The sequence below is a fragment of the Macrosteles quadrilineatus genome, unplaced genomic scaffold (assembly GCF_028750875.1).
Source record: "Macrosteles quadrilineatus isolate MER2022 unplaced genomic scaffold, UCM_ALF_1.0 Scaffold_2__2_contigs__length_208266976, whole genome shotgun sequence".
Lineage (NCBI taxonomy): Eukaryota > Metazoa > Arthropoda > Insecta > Hemiptera > Cicadellidae > Macrosteles > Macrosteles quadrilineatus.
Genome location: NW_026542595.1, coordinates 26,459,406 through 26,480,871, shown reverse-complemented (window position 1 = coordinate 26,480,871; position 21,466 = coordinate 26,459,406). Strand labels below are relative to the sequence as shown.

Genomic DNA, 21,466 nt, shown 5'->3' with positions numbered 1-21,466 from the left:
ATTTATTGTACTAGAATATAGTAATTAATAGCCAGTGCATGGTTTGTTAATGTTTAATTTGTTGAGACTTTTTCCACAACCAAATAAACCACACCCAACTTTTAAAATAAAAATAGTTGTGTATCAATTAACATTGCCGTACACAACTCATCAACAAGTATTTATTTACCTCCTTTACATTAATAATATCCAGTATTTATCTGATGTTGTGGATACTGCCCTGATATCTCGTAGTTACATTCAATACAGTTAATGAGTTAACATATTTATTTTAAGCACTACAAGGTTTACTGGGCTGTAAAGTATGTTTATAATTGTAGTGCAACCACTAGTCCAGTTCATACAACTATTGAATGTATGGAATATGGATATTAATGTTTATTTTATACTCATTATTTCTCTAGAGCTAGATGAAATTTACCATCCAGTCTAATATTTAATTTTACTTAACGTATCCATTATTTTTATGCATGAGCTGTTTAAACGCTTTAAGACTAAACCTTTTGTTTGGTTTTGTATCACAGCAATGTTGTAAAGCTATTTGCCACAAGACTAGAGTGATATACCGTGCTAGCTTTGTATTTTGTTAACTAAGTACTAATATTAGATTAGCCAACATTTTGCACGAATTGACATTATTTTAATATAGAATTGATACAATTACCTTTAAATTTAAATGTTTTTGGTAACGTCCTCAAAATCTAATAGGCAGTTTAAAGAGCCTAACATAAACATCACTTTGACATATAAGCTTAAGAACATAATTTTATGGTTTGCAAGGAATTTAATTAACACACTTGCAATCATAATGTTTAATATTTAATTATCAATACACACTCAATGATGTAATCCACAACAATCATTTTATCTCATGACATATATTATTCAATCTATGTTGTAAAAGTTTAATCTGAAGTAGATGTGGTAGTAAATTTAACTATAAAAACTCAAGGTTATTTCATCGATTGACGATTGACAGTTTGTGTCCAATCAGCTCAAGTGACGTTTGAGTCATCTCTTGATAAGAGGTGAACTCTTTATCAGTGTGAAGGAGATTTGCCAAGATCCATAAAACTTTAACTCAGTTAGTGATAAGGCAGACAGTCAGTGTTAGTTCCGTGAGTTTTCTGAATTGTAGGTCTGTCATGTTGTGCGGTAAAAAACGTAAAAGTAAAAAGAACAAGAAGATTCAACATGACAAAGTTACAAAATCTAAAGGTAGTATTATCTCATTGTAGTTATATCAGACAGCTTACAAGATAAGTTTGATTGATGTGTCATGACTAATAATAGATCAGGCTGAAAACAAATGGTTCCCACAAAAATGATCAAGTTTTGCTTGTATTATTATCACTAATTGTAATCAAGTAGAAGCATAATAGAAAATATTCAAATATTCATAACCTAAACTGTTTAATTGAAGCTAGATATAAAAGCTAATATATAAGCTTAAATATTTATTTCTAGATCATAGATTTACAAAGTGTGAATAAAAATAAATTCCTAGAAAATCTATTTCATAAAGCTGTTCTTTGACAAAAGTTAAATTTTGAGAATTTCACTTTACAAAATTGCAGGGTTTATTTTTCTATCTTAGGAAGCAACATTTTGATAACCTATTAATTAATCATGAATGGAAGATTTAATATTCAAGATTGGTTAACTATCGTAAAAAAGCTCAGTAAAAATGGTCATTTTAATTTTTGTATTGTCTTAAAATTATTTATGATCATGTCAATGAGGATGGCCGTTAGTGTGAGAGTGACAGTAATTTCCCCCACCACTCTCCTCCTACTCTGAAAATATTAAATTAGATTTAATGGCTACAAAGCTATGGTGGTGGGAAGGGTTCTAAATCGGAATGTGAATGATCACTCACGCTAAATGGTTCTATCCATACTTAGTTGAAGGGGTTGTTGTATTGTTGGTGGTTGTGCAGGTGAAGACCCCATGTTGAGTGACCAGCAACAGTACAGGTACATGACTGTAGATGACATGAAGTCTCTAGGAGACGACTCTTGTAAGATCGACGTCACCCGAGACGAGAGAGGCGACCACTTACGAGACTCCATCGGTGAGTCACTTTATAGTGTTTCCATCATCACAGATATCTCCGAGTGGTTAAAACTCCTCCTATGTTGTAAATAGTGTGGTTAAGTGGTTGTGTCAAAGCTTTTGGCTATAATTGAAAAGGAAATAATATTGAAACTACTATTTTCTACAGCAAACCTAATTACACAAATCAAATTACAAGTTTTACTGATAATCGTGAGATGTTTTAGTGTCTTATTATTTAAAAAAGCTTAACAGAAAATAAGTATTTATCCTTCCTGCATTATTAACCCTTCCTGAGTGTTGGCGTAATATCAAACAAACGCAACTCAATCTGAAGGTCACAAACGTACGACGCATATACACGTCAAAACATGTGAACGTCATTTAGGTATTTTAAAGTTGTTTCTTGGCCGCCAACACTTAGCTTAGGCCATAAATCAATATTATTGTTTTGATACATTTTTTTTGTGGTAAATTTCTGATTTACCACAATAATATACTATAGTGTACTATAGAAATATACTGTAATATACTATAGTGGGACTGAGGATGGAAGGCATTATGGAGGAGTGGGTTTTGCTGTAAATAGAAGAATAGCTGAAAGTGTGATAAGCTTTACACCAAAGAATGAAAGAATATGCAATATTAGATTGAGAGGAAGATTCAAGAATATTTCACTGTTAAGTATATATGCACCAACAGAAGACTCTGATGATGAAGAGAAAGATTTCTTTTATGAAAATTTAGAAGAGGAATACAATAAGTTACCAAACTATGATGTCAAGTTAGTTATTGGGGATGCAAATGCAAAAGTGGGAAAAGAAGATATTTGGAAAGAAGTTGCAGGAAGTAATAGTTTACATGAAGAGACAAATGAAAATGGACTAAGACTGGTCACGTTTGCAAGCGCAGTGGACATGAAGGTTTGTAGCACAATGTTTCAAAGAAAGGACATTCATAAAGCAACCTGGATGTCACCAGACGGAAAAACCGAAAATCAGATCGATCATGTCCTGGTGGACAGCAGACACATCAGCAGTGTTACAAATATAAGAAGTGTCAGGGGAGCCGAATATGGAACAGACCATTACATGGTACTTATAAAAGTAAGGCAAAGAATAGACACTAAAAGAAGGGGAGTTGTAAGAAAAGAAATATTAGCAACAGAAAAACTAAAACTGAAGGAAATTAAAGAAGAGTTCAAAATTAAACTAGAAAATAGATTTGAAGCTCTAGATAGAGAAGAAGAGAGAAGAAAAGTACAAGATGTCGCAGAACAGGTACAAGAACAAGAAATAATAGAATCAAAATGGAAGAAGATTCAAGATAGTGTGAAAGAAGTAGTGAAAGAAGTGTGTGGAAAAAGAGTAAAGAAAGTGAGAAATCCATGGTTTACAGAAGAGTGTCAGAAAATGATAACCGAGAGGAAGAAACTAAAAAAATTTTGGCTTCAAACCAGAAATGGGGAAGAAGACGAACTAAGGGTAAGGAATTTTGAAGAGCTAAGACAAAAATATCAGGAAGCAAACAGAATCACCAAACAAACGCTTAGAAGATGTAAAAGAGATTACTTAATTGAAAAACTCAGAAAAGCAGAAGAAGATAGAACAGCCAATAATACTAGAGACTTTTATAGAACTATAAGATTCTTCAAAGGAGGATTTAAAGCGAGAACATTTGGCATAATGGATGAAGAAGGAAAAGTTACCACAGAAAAGGAGAAAACACTAAGAATATGGAAAGACTATTTTGATGACCTGCTAAACTGCGAGAATACTGTCGTTAATACTCCCGATGAAGATACAACATTCTATCATGTACAGCCTCATATAGACCCACCATCGTTAGAAGAGGTGAAAATGGCAATCAAAGAATTAAAATGCAACAAAGCTCCAGGCGAAGATGGGATCACAGCAGAAGTAATCAAGAGCGGAGGAAGCATATTGGAAAATGAAATCCACAACCTAATCACAACTATATGGCAAAAAGAAAAGATACCTACTGAATGGAAAACGGCAACAATCATTCCTATACACAAGAAGGGGGACAAACAAAACTGCAAGAACTACAGAGGAATTTCTTTATTAAATAATACATATAAAATACTTTCAAAAATCCTTGTCGCAAGACTAAACCCCTATGTAGAAACGCTAATTGAAGAACAACAAACTGGATTTATGAAAGGGAGGTCCACGATAGAGCAGATTTTTATTCTAAAGCAGGCAATTTCAAAATATTGGGAGTTCAACAAGAATGTTAGCGCAATATTTATAGATTTCAAAAAAGCATACGACAGCATAGACAGAATCAGCTTGTGGAAAAGTTTAAAAAAGCATGGTTTGCCAGACAAATTAATTAAACTAACAGAAATGTGTATGAAAGACTCAAAAGCCAAAGTGAGAGTGGAAGGAGATCTATCTGAGGAGTTTTCCATCAACACGGGTGTAAGACAAGGAGATGGCATATCTCCCATACTATTCAACTTAGCACTGGAAGAAGCCCTGCAGAAAACAAAAGAACTAGGATTGGGTGTTAAGCTTGGAGTAGACCTAAACATTTTAGCATTTGCTGATGATGTAGTCATTTTGTCAGAAACAGTTGAAAACTTGGTAAGTTTGGCAGAAGTACTTATCACAGAAGCTAACAAAATAGGATTGCAAGTAAATGTAGAAAAAACTAAAATCATTAACTTTGGAAGACAAGCAAACAATAGAAACAGAAACATACAGATAAAGAACTTAACTATAAATTGTACAGAAAGTTTCAAATATTTAGGAGTAACTGTAAATAGTAGAAACTCAGAAGACGAAGACATACTAACTAAGTTATCAAATGCCAATAAGTGTTGGGGAGCCTGCAAGAAGTTGATCTCATCTAAAGTATTATCTCACAGAACCAAAATACAGTTATATAAAACAATAATTCAACCTATTCTGTTATATGGTAGTGAAACATGGGTATTGTCCAAGAAAAATGAAAACCGACTCATAGTTTTTGAAAATAAAGTACTGAGAAGAATATTTGGTCCAGTACAGGAGGGACAAATGTGGAGAATAAGGAAAAATAGAGAGTTAAGATCACTATACACCGACCCAGATATTGTTGCAATAGTTAAAGGAAGAAGTTTAAGTTGGATAGGGCATGTGCTAAGAAGAGAGAAAGGAACAAGACTGTATGAAGTTTGGAGAGCCACACCTGGAGGTAAACGTCCATTGGGAAGGCCGAAATTGAGATGGACTGACCAAGTATTGAACGACATCAGGACAATGGGTGCAAGTGTCAACTTGGCAGAGGACAGAGAAGGGTGGAAGAGGCTGGTACACGAGGCGAAGAATCAACTGAGATTTGTGGGGCCACGGCAGTAAGTAAGTAAGTAAGTAGGTAAATTTCTGATTGTTGGGTTCGCATCACTGATCTCATAACATCTGTCGTTTACAATACCGGCATGTTGAGTCATCGTCATGTTAGTGTTTCGCACGGGCAGTCTGTTTACGTGTTCTTGAGTGAAGTAAATCTAGTGAGATAAGTTAAATGGAATATATTCAGTGCATTAGAATGTGTTGTGTTGTTTATTGAAAATTATGTTTGGATTGAATGATCCTAATTTTGAAGCAGACATACCCAATAGAATTACTGAATCTGAGTATTTCTGAAAGAGACGGCGCTGTTCAGCTTTCTAACAACTATGTTTTGTCTTTTGGCAATAATAAAGAAGTCATATTGTTCTTATCACGATTTTTGTATTTTATTAACCTTTTTCACAGTTTATTCAAAATAAATGTTTTTTTATACCAAATTTACCAGCATTAGACGTATATATACATCAATGTATTCCTTAGCGAGCTTTCGATGTATATATACGCCGCAACAGTCATAGTCATAAAACTAAAAAAAGTAATAATTTTTTAAAATAGTGTCTATAATTAACTTCAACTATCAGATAAATGTGGGAAAAACATCAAAATTTGATAATCGGTTTTTAAAACCCCAACCAAATTATTGATTGAGTAGTGAGTAGGGCTTTGCCCTAGATTTTGGAATTCAGCAAGGGATTTCTCAGTAGGGAAAGTGTAAGACTACATTAGAAACACATGCCATTCAAATATTATTTTCTAAAATTAAAAGAGATCCACATCTATTGTAGAAAAGCTAAACTGCAGGCTTACTAAAACATCGTTGGTGTTAAAGTTAAAAGTAGATAAAACCTAATTTTTCTTGTACACCAAATGGGAACCAAATTAAGCTTATTGATGTATTCCATTTCCACGTGGCTAAATTAAGATTAAGTTGTTGAATTTGTTTAGCCCCAGGAAATGAGCTGATTATCAGTCCTCACTACTTGAAGGAGCAATACCAGGTGAACCAAGCAAGCCAAGCAAATCAGTCGACTACCAGCATTCCTGACAATGTTGACATTGCTCGCACGCCCATACATGTCGGGTATGTATACCACCAACAGTACACTTAGTAATCTCAGCTCTTGTACAGTAAATGGTCATATCGCTTTAAACTTGTGTTGGTTAGATGTATCACGGTATTGTTAGATGCTGATTAAATTCTTTGTCGTGCTAGCATTAAAATTGGGGAATCTTTTATTTAATAAATGCTAAGCAATTGCTAACAGTTATCTTTGGAAATATTATTTTATTTCAAGTGTAATACAAGTAAAACACATTTCAAAAGTATTTTAAACTTTTATTAAAAATTGTTTATCAACGTCTAAGAAGTGACCCAACTAGATGAAGTACATTGAATTACATGAACTATTTTAATTACTTTTGTTATTACATTATATGAAGTATTTTTATATTTGCTGTAAAAAAATAACTTAAAAAGTGTTATGTTTTTGGTGTTTCAATTTAACTGCATTTAACTGATCTCCCAAAGTTAAAAAAATATTCATATTAATGTTTATATTGCTGAAAAAAAATATTCATATTAATGTTTATATTGCTGACTAAGAATTGCAATATTTATGTTTTAAATCGGCAACTTTACTAACTCATAATGCAGTAGATGTACACACAGTATGAATTCATAACATTTTTGTACTGCTTAGTATGATCAAGTTATAATTGAAGTAGTTAATGGTACTGAGTTGTTGCTTTTATTGGTTGCAGTTGTAGTTGCTTTGTAAAATCTACACATAAATGAAACTTTATACCCTAAACTTATTTGAATTCAATATGTGTTATATTATTAACAACTGGTTTCATTTTAATTAGTTTAAAATTTTGAAAGCCTTTTCCTGTAAAATCCTATTGTCTGAAGAATTAAAATATTTGCTCTACTACCGTATTATTCAAAGAATGACTCATCTGCACACTGAAATATATCTGCACTGATATTATTATACCACTTCTAAATTCAGCACAATCTATTTAACTCCTTACAATTTCTTTACTCTATGTGACTTAATAATAAAAAATACAAAAAAATATTAACTTCTTTTACAACCTTTCTTGCTTTTGGAACACATTTAGGTATTCAATTCCATCTAAGAACAAATCCATTATGGTTCGTAGTTGTACACAATTTAATTCATATCCATATTTTCTTGCTTACCAGTATATCTAAGCACAGGTATGTTTACTCTTAATTTTACTTACAATAAATGAACATTTCTCTGTAAATATATTGTTGTTTTTTATTGGTGTCATCGTTTAAAAAATCAAACTTGATTGTAATATAACTCTTGATTGTTTCAATATTGTAACTACAGTAGTTTAAGCATGTTTAAAACTAAACCTTAACTGTAATAAAAGTTGCACCGTCGCATGTCTAATGCACCTCCATGTTACGCCAGGTCATATCTTCAGGATCTGTATTTAGTGGCAGAGGATTATGGGTACAGCATCACTGTCAGGAGATGGATTTTATATCAGTTTGTTTTACATTTGGCGTCAAAAACTGTAGATTCTGATGTGTTTAGGAATTCACTTAAAGCTTTATCAGTTTAAAAAAATGGACATCCTATCTTCCTATCTTAAGCATTATGTATCACAGGTCCTGCTTTGATTTGTTGAAACTTGAAACATATTAAAGACAAACATTTTGGTATACTAAACAAGAGAGTTATAAACGATTAATTGTAGTAAAAAAAAAACATGTAAGAAATTTTACACGTTCTATCTTCTACTTACCTAAGTGTTTAATAGAGCTAAAACTCTATTATAAAAAAAAATTTTAAACCTTATTATTTTTTAGGCTTGTTAAATTTTTATTATCTGAACTCTTGTCAAAATTACCTAACAAAATTAAATATGATTTCTCACTGTGACATGACAACTAACTGTTCATAAATTGTTTATAGTATGTTTTGTAACTCACTAACAGTTTGCAGTCCAAGAAACTTTTAAACCAAATTTTACAGATATAATATGAGTAGTATAACTTTGTTTCTGTTGAATATGTGTATGGATACAGACAAAATACAGTAGTCTCACTATTCCAAACTTGGGTATTCAAGAAATCTGCCTATTCCAAACTTAAGTTCTGAAATTGTTTAAATTTGTTTAAGACGTCACTACGAAGCTAACATTAAATTGAGAACTTCTACAGTCACGGCAGAATCAAGATCATCTTCTGTGGTCATGATAAAATCAAGAACATCTTCCTTAGTTGCAGATACATTATAATCGTCTCCCATGATTGCAATAAATCCGTAAACAACACTTGCGATCGTGGAAAAACCTTTGATCGCGCATCTCTTCAGATGCTTTGATGATAGTGAAAATAAAGGTTGGCACGGTATTACATCATGTAAAAATTGTCATCATCATCTTCCATGGCTGCAGACACACGTGGCAAAACCGTGAACATTATCTGTGATTACGGGACTGCTATCAGTTAATAAAGAAATCTGCTTATTCCAAATTTCTGCTAATCTTTATGGGTTCGGGCCCAGTTAGTTTGGAATTGTGAGACTCTACTATATTACTCTAAATTGAAACGACCATTGTCAGTTGAGAAGGCCATGTTAGGCCAGTTTGGGAGTAGGTACTTTCCTTATATGCTGTCGACTGTAGTTGGTCCGAGGAGGCATGCAGCATGTGGCGTTTGGCGTGGACTAACAGCAATGTTTAGTGTCAGTGTCACACAGTTGACAGTTAGTTGTCATGTTTGGTTGTGTGTTGCGGCAGACTGGTGAGGTTAGAACGATCGCTGAGTCGTCTCGGAGACTGCAGCAGCAGTTGCGGGATGTGGAGGGACAGGTATAGACTGCGACGGTGCTTTATAAACATTTATCTAACTAGTGTACATTTAAGGTGGTCAGTTATTGTGAAAGTGGGTATCACCTTGGTTATTCCTACATTTGACCAGGCCATTGACAAGACAACGTATAGTGAGTGTATAAATATGGTGAATAGTAAAAACAATCATTAAATTCCTAACAATTAGGGACAGTTATACAAGTTTTTGGTAAATAAAAGGTTTTAAAAAGATAGTTTTGTGATAAATGTATTTTGTTTTGTGCATTTTTGGTAGATTGAGTTTATCACGTAGATTGCTGTAATTGCTTGTCAACTCTAGGTAATTAAATTTTTGGGGTAATGCCTTGAATCTTGAATCAAAGATAAAGCAGAAAATAATTGTTATTGTTACAAAAGCAAGTGACATTGGAACTACAAACTCTACTTCACCAATATTTTTTTTATCAAAAGAAAAAAATACATAACTGACCATCTTTTTCTTGTGTATGATTTATTGCTTATTTTAAAAATGTATGTAGACTTAAGATTTAGTTTTTATACTGTTCATACTTACATTAGGGTTACTTAATGGTTAGTCAAAGTAGGCCTACCTATTTATACAGCATGTTGTGGATGTTAGGATATCACCATAGTTAACCATAGTAATTCCATTAGTAGGCTACTTTTACTGTCTGGTCCTCAATATCCCCTTAGCTGTTGCCCGTTAGTCACACTACTGTAAAAATAAATCTCAATGTTAATACATCAGTGTTACAATGTGATCTCTGAATCGTTGAATAAATCTTGGCCATGTTGGCTAAACTACTTAGCCAACCTATCCAACACCAGCTTAATATTTCCCAGCAATAAGAGCCACAACGATAGATATATTTTTATATATGTGATGGGAGTACAAAGTGTGCTAATCAATATTCCACATTTCTAACAGGAATTGTACATTCTTAGGAATTAGTGTAAACAGACTATTTTTTAGTTAGTCCCAATAATGTATATGTATCCAATGTATTTAATAAGGCTGATAAAGGTTAACTCCCTCAGCATTATAGAAAATGTAAATAGTATATGACACAACGGTTTCTATAATCAGTCCCAAACCGTACAAAAATCATCACAGATTTTTTTATTTTTCCTACTATTTACTGTTGTACTTTGACTTGTAAATGCACTTGTGATACTAGTTCGTTTTTCACTCTGTATGAGCCTCTCCATTTCAGATTTCTTTTACATTTTACTTGTGAATCTGTTGTAGTTAGTCTTAACAGATGCATTGTTTTAGTCTTTCAGTTGATTTGTGATGTTTGATTAGTTGTTTTGTTTTTCGGTTGATGAATGGTCAGCAAGCACCAATGGAAGAAGTAAGTCTCTGTGTCTCGGTTCTGGTGTGATTTGTGCCACGTAGTGCTTCTTGTAGGATTGCAAAGCACATTATCAGTTTACAAGCATTCATTTTCTATTCAGCCTTTGGATAACACTTCTTCAAACATTCATATCCTAATAGCATATTTTACCATTCATCATTTATCTCAGATAGCACTTCATGATGCTTTTTCATTTATGTTTGGAAATATATTTGTTTTAACATTTTAATTCCAGCGCAACAAACTTTTTTATTATGTACAAGCAAGATAATATTGAATTAGTTGTTTTGGACAATGAACACAACTATTACTCAGTTTGTAGATCACAAACTTTAGGTTTACTCTATCCAGTACCATTAGAGTAACGCTGAAACACTCACATTTTATTACGTTTCGTAACTGGAGTAACATACTCCAAATTATTCTTTAGAAATAACTTGTCATAAAAATTTATGATTATTTGTTTTTTCCTAAATTTTAACACTTTTGCAAAAAGAGTTTAAAACTATAAAAGCAGTACACTGTTAATTAAAAATGAATTTAACTTTTCCAAAGATTATGTGATATTTCACTCAAACTTTTGTTGAAAGAATGGTCACCTCATTATCAATAAATAATTTAAAAATGATTAAGTCTGTCTTGCATACTTAATTTCATTGCTTGTATTTTTAAGCAGTATATAAGCTAAATGGCAATTTATTTTATAGATTCAAGCTTAGAATAAAATAGTTACTTATTAATTATATAGATGAGTTGTCACACTAACTATAAATGTTAGTTCTTTAGATGAAAATTACTATAACAACTCAATAGCAAAAGGAATTTCAACTGATCTTTTAAACAATCTAGCTTATTATTGATAGAGAAGATAATCTTTGTTATGGAAATTTGGTATCTTATTAATTTGGTATTGCCACAGCATTTTATTCAACTGAATAACTTTGACAACTAAAATTTATTATAAAAATAAGTATTATGGTATTACGTTTGATGTTGAATTGAAATTAAAAAACTAAATTAGAAAACGAAACAAAAAGTCAAAACTGTTTAAAAAAATTGCCTGAACATTTATTATTTTATACAAGTCAGCATACAATATTATTGAGATCCAAAAATGTTTTTTGTCACAATAATACCACAGGTAACCTAACCACTAACCAGTAAAAAAAAACAAATGGAGTATAAAAAAAAATGTAGAGGCTAAATATTTTCTCCTCGCTAGCGTTTTAATATTGGGTTCCACCTATACTATAACACTCCTAATATCATAATTAGCTGATGGATTTTGTGTGATTCCTAATCCTTGTTACCAAATTACTTTTGATGTGTATTGTAAATTATTATTTACACATGTTTGGTTGATTTGCCACAGTTTCCTGGTGAGTTTCTTGGTGGATGCCCGAGGTGGAGCGATGCGAGGGTGTCGTCACTCGGGTGTTCGGGTGATTGTTCCCCCTCGCAAGGCTCCCAGTCCCATGCGGGTGACTTGCCGCTACCTCAGGCGGGACAAACTCGCCCACCCACCACCCCTGGGTGAAGGCGAGGCCCTGGCCAGCCGTATACTGGAGCTTGGGCCGGCCGGTGCTAAATTTCTTGGGTATGTTTCTTGTAGCTTATGTTTTGTTGACTATGTAGTCGTGGTTTAACTTTTCTTAAATTTAAAAACCTGACAAATTGGTTTGATCAATTCTTCTTCTTTATTACTACTATTTATTAGTACTTCAACTTAAAAAATACAAACTAAATAAAATAAATAACCATCCATACTTAAAAAAAAATATTTTATGTCGTAAATTTTAGCCCTACAATTATTTAAGTATTTTGGTCTGGATCAAAAAGGATTATATATTTTCCTTACTCATTCATATATTTTTCCTGTATATTTAGTTACATGTTTGACTGTTTGTTCTTGCCTCTGTAGACCTGTGATAATCGAAGTGCCACACTTTGCGTCGCTACGAGGTAGAGAGCGAGAGTTGGTGGTGCTGAGATGTGACAACGGCACCAACTGGAGGGAACACACACTCGATGCTAGTGAGGAGGCTGTACAGGACGTTCTTAACGAGAGCTTCGAAGGAGAAGGTGAGCACAACTATCATAAATTACCCACAGTAAAACTATTTTTGGCTTACAACACAGTTTTTTTTAGGTGTTTTGAGTGTTTAACACAGTTTGATACTAATTTCCTCTTAATATTATGAGTTCAGGCTGTTATAAGATGTCAAAAAAATCAAATGTAGTGATTAGAGAAATAGAGATAAATTTATTTGGTTCCGTCTTTGACGTTCACAATCATGTGAATGAGCTTAGTGTATCTTAGCACTTCTTCTACTCCTGGCTCTAATCATTAGATCTACTCCTTCATATTTACTACTCCACGGGGTATCCAGCTTTGAAACCTTGATAGTAAAGTTTTACAGTTGGTATGAAGAGTTTGTTTGAACTTACAAAAGTAGAGTAATTTCTCCCAGTTTACCTTTAAACATAAACAAAATACTCTGTTTACTTAATTGTATGTGTTTTTATGTAGTTAATGTTAATTAAAGACATTCCAACAGCCTGTCGCTGTACTGAAGGATTTTGCGCAAATCACTAAATCAGCGACTATATTAAGTAATCCATTTGTAATTTCTTGCAGAATTAAGGCAGTTGGAGGATTTACAAACTAACCGCATCACCAGGTAAATAACTACTGACTTTGATTAAGAATTGTTTTCAATTAAGAACTCAAATAACTCAAAATCTAATAATGTTTCAAAATGTTTAAAAAGAGGTCTGGATACTTCAACTGTATTTCAGGTACTATTTTATTAGTTATTATTTCACATCAGTTTTTTTTTTCACTGAATCTTTATCTGTTGTAATGGGTAAGATATGTTAAAAAAATTAAAGATAAACTTGCATCGAAGAGCATAAAGACAAGAAGACATTGGTAAGATACTATAGTACCACTGAAGGTCATAGTCTCCACAACTAATAGGAAAATAATCAATTATTTATTGAAGTTGAACTTACTGTTCTTCATGTGTGTGATTGTACAGGATAGTGACGGTGGAGTTCCCCCAGTACTTGGCTGTAGTGTCTCGTATCAGACAGGAGCTCCACGCCATCGGACCAGAGGGTGGCGTAGTCTCCTCCACAGCTGTGCCTCAGGTGCAGGCTCTCTTCCCTCCCAATGCCCTCACCAAGAAGATCAGAGTTGGCCTACAGGTAGGTGTGCTGTACAGGAGGGATGGACACATTTCTCTCCTTCACTAATAGCTAAACCACCTCCCCCCTCCCAACCACCCAACTAATGGCAATGGCTAGGCCTCACAGTTCCCCGTGCTAGTACCCCTAGATACTGTTGTGAGGTAGATTAAAAAACAAGTTTATACAACTATTGGGATTCAGAAACGTTAAACCTTTGTTTTACCAACTGTGTAAAACATGTTTACAATAACCCCTTGGTTAAAATATACCTACCATCACAAAAAAATGAACTTCAAACAAAGAATAGATATAATAAACTAATTAAGTGTATTGGTTTAGTATAAAATTATTATACAAGTGTTAACTTTTTTACTCCATTGATGGAGGTATGAGGATGAGACTTCAGACCATTCTATAAATATACACACTAGCTAAATTAGATGATAACGTGTATTCACTTATACAATTAAAAAGTACAACTTAGTAAAACGAAACTTGACTTTAATCATGTAAAAACTAACTGACAACAAAAAGTAAACAATCTTGTTATTTGTATGTAACATATGGTAATAAATAATGTGAACTCTATACAGACCAAAAGCACGAACACTTCACCTTCTCGCCGAGATTGAACTACTGTCCTTGTCTTCAAGAAGGTTTTTATGCTTTAGTTGGTCAGCGTGTTTTTTAAAGATTCTTCTATCGTTACCTTCAACTTTCCACACGTTTCGCCCTAGTCTCTTCAAGATTACGCCGGGTTTCCACACAACATTTCCGTTTCTGGTTTCTACCCAAAACACAGGTTCATTTATTTTGAAGTTTTTTAGGCTAGTAGTGGCTCCTTCTTTATTCTCTTTCTCTTTTGTTTTATCTTCTTTATTCTCTTCCTCTTCTGTTTTAATCTGACTTCCTTTTTGGGGTTGAACTAAATCTAAGATACATCTTAGCTGACGTCCTAAAAACAACTCAGAAGGTGACATTCCAGAAGTTATGTGTGGTGTTAACCTGTACTTAAATAAAAAGTTGTTTAGGTCAGCTTCCAAACCTTTAGGGGATTGTTCTTGGCAAAGTTTTCTCAACGCCTGTTTCATGGTACCGACGTATTTTTCAACTTGTCCGTTGGAACACGGATGGTAAGGTGGAGTGGTTACGTGGTCGATTCCAAATGCTTTACAAAACTGTGCAAATTCTACGGACGTAAAACAGGGTCCGTTGTCTGTCACTATGGTTTTAGGGATTCCATATCGGCATATTAACAGCTTAATTTGTTTGATTGTTACTGAAGTAGTCATAGAGTTCAACTTGATAATTTCTCGCCAACCGGAGTATGCATCTACGACCAAAAGAAAAACACTATTAAGGAAAGGTCCAGCAAAGTCCAAGTGTATACAGGTCCAAGGGTCAGTGCATCTCGGCCAATTACTGAGGAACTTTCTCTGTGGTTCTCTTGCAGCATACAAGTTGCATAGTGCACAAGTTCTTGCCACGTGTTCGATGTCACTGTCCATCGATGGCCACCAAAAACGATCTCGGGCCAACGCCTTCATCTTTACCATTCCTAAATGAGTGTCATAAGTAATTTCTGCTTGAACTTTTCTGGGATAATTGCTCTAACCCCCCACATTAGGCAGCCCTCATGTATGGATATTTCGTTCTTCCTTGACTCATAGGGTTTTAACTCCAGATTGTTTGTCTTGTTTGGCCATCCACTTAATACAAACTCTTTGACCCGATTAAGAGTGACATCATTCGACGTTTCTTCACTGATTTCTTTAGCCGTAACTGGTAGACAATCTATGTTACCTGAGAATATTAATCCAACTACGGTGCTATAACTCTCATCGGCTTGGTCAAAATCGACATCTTCCTCGAAAGGCAAACGACTTAAACAGTCAACTTTCCCAAATAGTTTAGTAGAAACGTATTCTATGTCAAAACGGAAATTTGTTAAAAACAAAGCCCACCTTTGTATTCTGCAAGACGTGGTTACTGGCACTCCTTTGCTGGATCCGAATAGAGACAATAGAGGTCTGTGGTCTGTTTGGATCAGAAAATGTGTGCCCCAAAGGTAGATGCGGAACTTTTTAATAGCATAAATCAAATCTAAAGCTTCTCGTTCAATTTGCGAATAATTTTGCTCTGCCTTGTTCAGTGTTTTAGAAGGATACGCGATCGGCTTCTCTTCTCCGTTAGGATATCGATGAAAAATTGCGCAACCAATCCCCACTGATGAAGCATCGGCTGCAACCACTATAGGTAATTCACTATTAAATGGCACTAGAATAGGAGTGGAAACTAAAGCATCTTTAATACGGTTAATTGACTGAGAGCATTGTTCTGTCCATGTCCATTGAACATTTTTCTGCCTTAGTTTGTTTAATGGTGCACAGATCTCAGAAAAGTTTGGGATGAACTTTGAGTAAAAGTTTGCCATTCCTATAAATGATTCCAACTGTTTAATGTTTTGGGGTTCAGGCATATCTACTATGGGCTTTATCTTGTCTTGATTCGTCGAAATTCCATCTTTGGAAATACATAGACCAAAATAGTTGACTTTTTCCTTCATGAAGTGACACTTAGCTCTGTTTAAACAAAAACCATTGTCCTCAATGCATTTCAAAACCTCTTTTAACGTGTTTAGATGTTCAGTGTCATTTATTCCTGTTATAATGACATCATCCAGTAGGAAAGCGACTCCATCTAATCCAGAAAGCATAGAATGCATCTTTTTTTGAAAAATTGCCGTAGCAGGAGCTAAGCCAAAACACAGTCTATTGTATCGCATAAGACCAAAAATAGTATTAATGACAAGGAGTTTTTTAGATTCTGTGTCCATGGGAATAGAAAGGTAAGCATCAGAGAGGTCAAGGGTAGTAAATTTCTGTCCAGAACCTATCTTGGTCAATAAATCATCTTGAGTTGGTAATGGAAACTGCTGCACCTTTAATGCTTGGTTGAGTCCCGTTGAAAAATCTGCGCATATTCTAATAGCTCCATTCGGTTTTCTTACAATCACGCATGGCGCAGCCCATTCTGAATGGTCTATTTCTTCAAGGATACCATTTCTTTTTAACCGGTCAAGTTCTTCTTTAACCTTGTCCCTTAAAGCTAAAGGAACAGGCCTTGCCTTTTTAAACACTGGTGTAGCACCCTCTTTTAGGTACAAATGAGCAGTTGTCTTTGAACATTTATTTTCATTGGGTTGAAAGACGTCAGAAAACTCATCCACAAGTTTGGCAAGTTGTTGATCCGTATTTTCTACTTGTAAGGTTTGTTTATACGGTTCTGAACATATCCTTTGCAAATCGGAAAGTGATATTTTGTGGAGAAATAAAGGTGTAATCCAATCTCTTCCCAAAATATTTTGTTTGACACCCGATGCGACAAAAGCTCTGAGTTTGGTTTTAACGTTTGCAAAAACAACTTCTACATCCATCTCACCAAGAAGTTTAACACAATGACCTGTAAATGAAGTAAAATTCTGTTTACTTAACAAAAGGTCGGGTTTTCCTATCTGTTTCCAAGTATGATCTGAGATAATTGAAGCGCAGCTACCTGTATCAAACTGCATCCTTACGATCTGGTTATTGAGTAAGATATTAAGAATAAGTATCGGGTAAAAGGTTGCCTGCTTTCCGATTGAAAGAACGTCCTGTATTCCTCCCAAAGAGTTCGTATTATTATAGCTAGTTACACCATTAGGCCTATCAACAACGTTACTACCGGATTCCTTTGACTTTGGACCATTCTCAACAATGTTGCTTTTAAGGTGTCGTTTCTCCACCTGTCCCGTTTTACATATTCTAGTTATGTGATTCCTACTCCCGCATTTGTAACATCTTGGATTTTTAATGTTACAATTCCTTTTCAGATGTTTACCACCACATATAAAGCATGGTCCTAGAGATAAAACATTACAATCTTCCCTCTGAGAAAAACTATTTAATGAAGCATCTTTTACTGAGAAAAGAGAATTAGCTACGTTAATGACTTCTGAGAACGTTTCATAATCCTTCTCCATGAGTTTGGATCTTATATTGTTATCACATATCCCCATTACAAAAGCGGTAACAAGTGCTTGTTGGAAAAATTGAATGGGAAATTGACAATCATTTACTTTATTCCTCAAAACATTGGCAAACTCCGTCAGACTCTCGCAGCCCTGACGCAGTGAAAAAAACTTGACTCTTCCTGCAATGGCGATTTTTTTAGTTTTAAAATTGTCCAACAATAGTTTAAAAAGTTCTTCATACTTAAAGTCATTTAAATCATTAGGTCTACAAAGGTTAACCAGTGTGCTTAACACATTTGTACCCAAAGCGTTTATGAATAGCAAGCGTTTGGTTTCATCATCGTTAATTCCATTGAGTTTAAGACCTGTAGTAAACTTAATGTGCCACACATCAATCTCTACTGTGTCCGGGTCGAACAAGTCACATTTAAAATTACAAATACTTTTTTCATTACGAACTTGATCGGTACCTGGATCGTCTTGATGTCGTCTATGTCTACCTGATGTCGGCATTGTGTGAGTTCTAATTCCTCGTCGCCAATAACGTGTATTCACTTATACAATTAAAAAGTACAACTTAGTAAAACGAAACTTGACTTTAATCATGTAAAAACTAACTGACAACAAAAAGTAAACAATCTTGTTATTTGTATGTAACATATGGTAATAAATAATGTGAACTCTATACAGACCAAAAGCACGAACACTTCAGATGATAATATTGTTACCAGGCACAGCCCATAGCACCAGAGGTGGTGTCCAAGTTGTTGGGTAACCGAGTGGCCGTGTCTCCTATTGTTACCGTAGAACCGAGGAGACGGAAGTTCCACAAACCCATCACTCTGACCATACCCTGTCCCACGGCAGCCAACAAGGGGATGATCAACCAATACAGTGGAGACGCTCCCACCCTCAGGCTACTCTGCAGTATCACAGGTAAGGAACAACATTAGATAAGTTACCATTGGTTGTGCAATTTACTAAAACTGACAAGAGTTGTGTCTAGTTAAAAAATTAATCTGGAGTCTGAAGTAAACTTATAGACCAGTTAAAATGAAATAAGGAATTTTCAGTTTAAGTCAATTACATGAAAATGGAACAGTTAAATAATCGTAAATGATATAATTACTGAAATATTAATATGTTATTAGGTAAATAAAGTTTTGGGAAATAAAGAGTTCTGAGTTTTAATTTGTTGTTAGGGAAGAGAATTTACTGATTACTTGACAAGACAAGCTTTTAAGTTCTTAATGTTTTTCCATACTTGTTTAGTGAGGTAGTTTTGAGTTTTGGAGTTATTAATTTAATTGTTAATAGTCAAAATGACAAACTTTGTATATTGGGCAGGAGGAAACTCAAGAGCGCAGTGGGAGGACGTGACTGGCTCGACACCTCTCACGTTTGTCAAGGACTGTGTCTCCTTCACCACCACAGTGTCAGCCAGGTTCTGGCTCATGGACTGTCGGCATGTCAGCAATGCTTCCAACATGGCGTCTGAACTATACAGAGAAATCACTCACGTTCCTTTCATGGCCAAGTAGGTTGTTGTACTCATACTAACGTTCTGGTGTTCTACAGATTGTGCTGTCTAGTTGTCTCCAGTTTCCATACATTTCTATCACCCTACTTGTCACCATGAAACCACCTCATCTCCCTGGCATCTTCTCTCCAGGCACAGATTGTGTCTTGGTCATTCCCTTTTTCACCTCCTAGGCAGAACCCACCACATTAATATTAATACAATATCATTAATATTAATTAATTTATTAAAAATTTATATTAATTAACATTAATATTAATATTACGAGGCGGTCAAGCTCAAAAATGAACACAGCCAACAGCCATGCACGGTTAAGAGGGTTCCCTACCCCCACCAAAAAACGTCAGAAAACTGCTTCGCGCGGTATCTAATAGCGATTCTAGTTTTAACATTTAAATTGTGAACCAAACACCATTTTGTACATAAAGAGTGGTTCTACTAAGTTTGCTTTTTAAAAAATGTCTATGCATACGTAATCAAGGGCAACGACTTGTCAAAGTTAGTGAACTTTACAGTTAAAGCGGTTTTCTGACGTTTTTTGGTGGGGGTAGGGAACCCTCTTAAGAAAGAGCTTCAACTAATGACACCATATGTGAAACATTTGTAGACTTTTACATTTTCAAGTCATGGTTTTTATCACTCAATTTTAGTTGTTAACTACTGGTCATTATTTAAATATTTGTAACTGACCAATAAAATATTGGTAAAAAAACCAAGAATATTGCCGATTAGGTCCTAAAATTTTATGAATTTTTTTGTATAAGTAACAACAGCTTAGTTAGTTGAAACTGGTAATCTTATTGTAATAAAACCTATTTATAACTTAATGATTAATTTATCAATGCAGCCAAACAGAGAGAGGTGGAGGGCAACAAACTTTGAGTCGCAAATTAGTAGATTACGATTTAAAAAATTTAGTGACTAGTTAGTGGTTAAGATAACGATGTACGAAGTGCAATAAGTTATCAGCATCCGATACTGTTCTATCCAATATGGGAGACTATTTGATTGTATAGTGTTCCTTTGCCTAGTCAGCACATTTTAATAATGGTCAGGTAGGTGACTGAAGGGGTTATGTGTAAAAGAAGAAGTTGTTGTAGACTTAAAATTTCCTATTGTGATTAAATGGACATTTTTTACTAATTGGTTTCGCTTGGCTTCTAAGACATAATCTTGTTTCTTTAGACCAGTATTCAAGGTTCACTGTTTAACATAGGAAGTACAACTCAATTTAACGTTTGTAAAACTTAATAGGAATGATTACCAGGATATTCTTAACTTTTATAATAAATGTTATTTAATCATAACATGATTATTTAGTGTGAAATCAATATTGTACTTATGAGTTTTCTGTTGCAGGTTTGTGGTGTTTGCTAAGAGGATAGACCCTCTAGAGGCTAGACTAAGGGTGTTCTGCATGACAGATGACAAAGAAGACAAGACTTTGGAACACCAAGAACACTTCACGGAAGTCGCTAAGAGCAGAGATGTTGAGGTTTGTGAATTCTTTTTTTACAACCATCTAAAAGACAGTATATTTTTCCATTTTATATTTTTCTCATCATACTGATCCTTAAAGTGTGTGTGAATTTTTTCCAGGTTCTAGAAGGAAAACTGCTATATGTAGAGTTTGCTGGTAATCTCGTTCCAGTCACAAAATCTGGAGATCAACTAGAGCTCAGCTTCAAAGCCTTCAAAGAGAACCGGTTACCTTTCACTGTGAGAGTTAGAGATCCGGACGAGAAGGCTATGGCTCGTATCCTCTTTATGTCCGACCCTAAGGTGAGAAATTGTGGAAATTTACTAATAAATATTGAGATAGCAAAAGCTTATGTATGAAAACTTCAAAAGTATTTAATTCTATGATAGATGTATTTTATAAGAATCAAATTTCTTTATTAATAAATAGGCCTATCAAGTTGAACGTGAGAGATTCCATGATGAACAATTATGTAACAAAAAAAAAAGAGGTTAACAGTTAAAGAGGTAAAAAAGTTGGTGAATCCCAACTTAATCACAAATGAGCACCATAGTGATTGGCCGGATCCTGAAACTAGTAAATTGGCTACAAAGGTTAGTAAAAAATCCTGATAGT

The 21,466-nt window shown here is 34.3% G+C and overlaps 1 protein-coding gene across 1 annotated transcript in view; it reads left to right on the top strand.

The window, feature by feature from the left end:
* LOC128987789 (ankyrin-3-like) overlaps window positions 1-21,466 on the top strand; it is a 121,492-nt gene that overhangs the window by 86,335 nt on the left and 13,691 nt on the right. Inside the window, exons 17-28 of the mRNA XM_054408816.1 lie at window positions 1,940-2,074; window positions 6,360-6,495; window positions 9,198-9,269; window positions 10,607-10,624; window positions 12,000-12,224; window positions 12,549-12,709; window positions 13,266-13,308; window positions 13,669-13,837; window positions 18,563-18,767; window positions 19,179-19,368; window positions 20,731-20,866; window positions 20,971-21,153. Coding sequence (XP_054264791.1) covers window positions 1,940-2,074; window positions 6,360-6,495; window positions 9,198-9,269; window positions 10,607-10,624; window positions 12,000-12,224; window positions 12,549-12,709; window positions 13,266-13,308; window positions 13,669-13,837; window positions 18,563-18,767; window positions 19,179-19,368; window positions 20,731-20,866; window positions 20,971-21,153 — 1,673 coding nt within the window. The remainder of the gene's footprint in view (window positions 1-1,939; window positions 2,075-6,359; window positions 6,496-9,197; window positions 9,270-10,606; window positions 10,625-11,999; window positions 12,225-12,548; window positions 12,710-13,265; window positions 13,309-13,668; window positions 13,838-18,562; window positions 18,768-19,178; window positions 19,369-20,730; window positions 20,867-20,970; window positions 21,154-21,466) is intronic.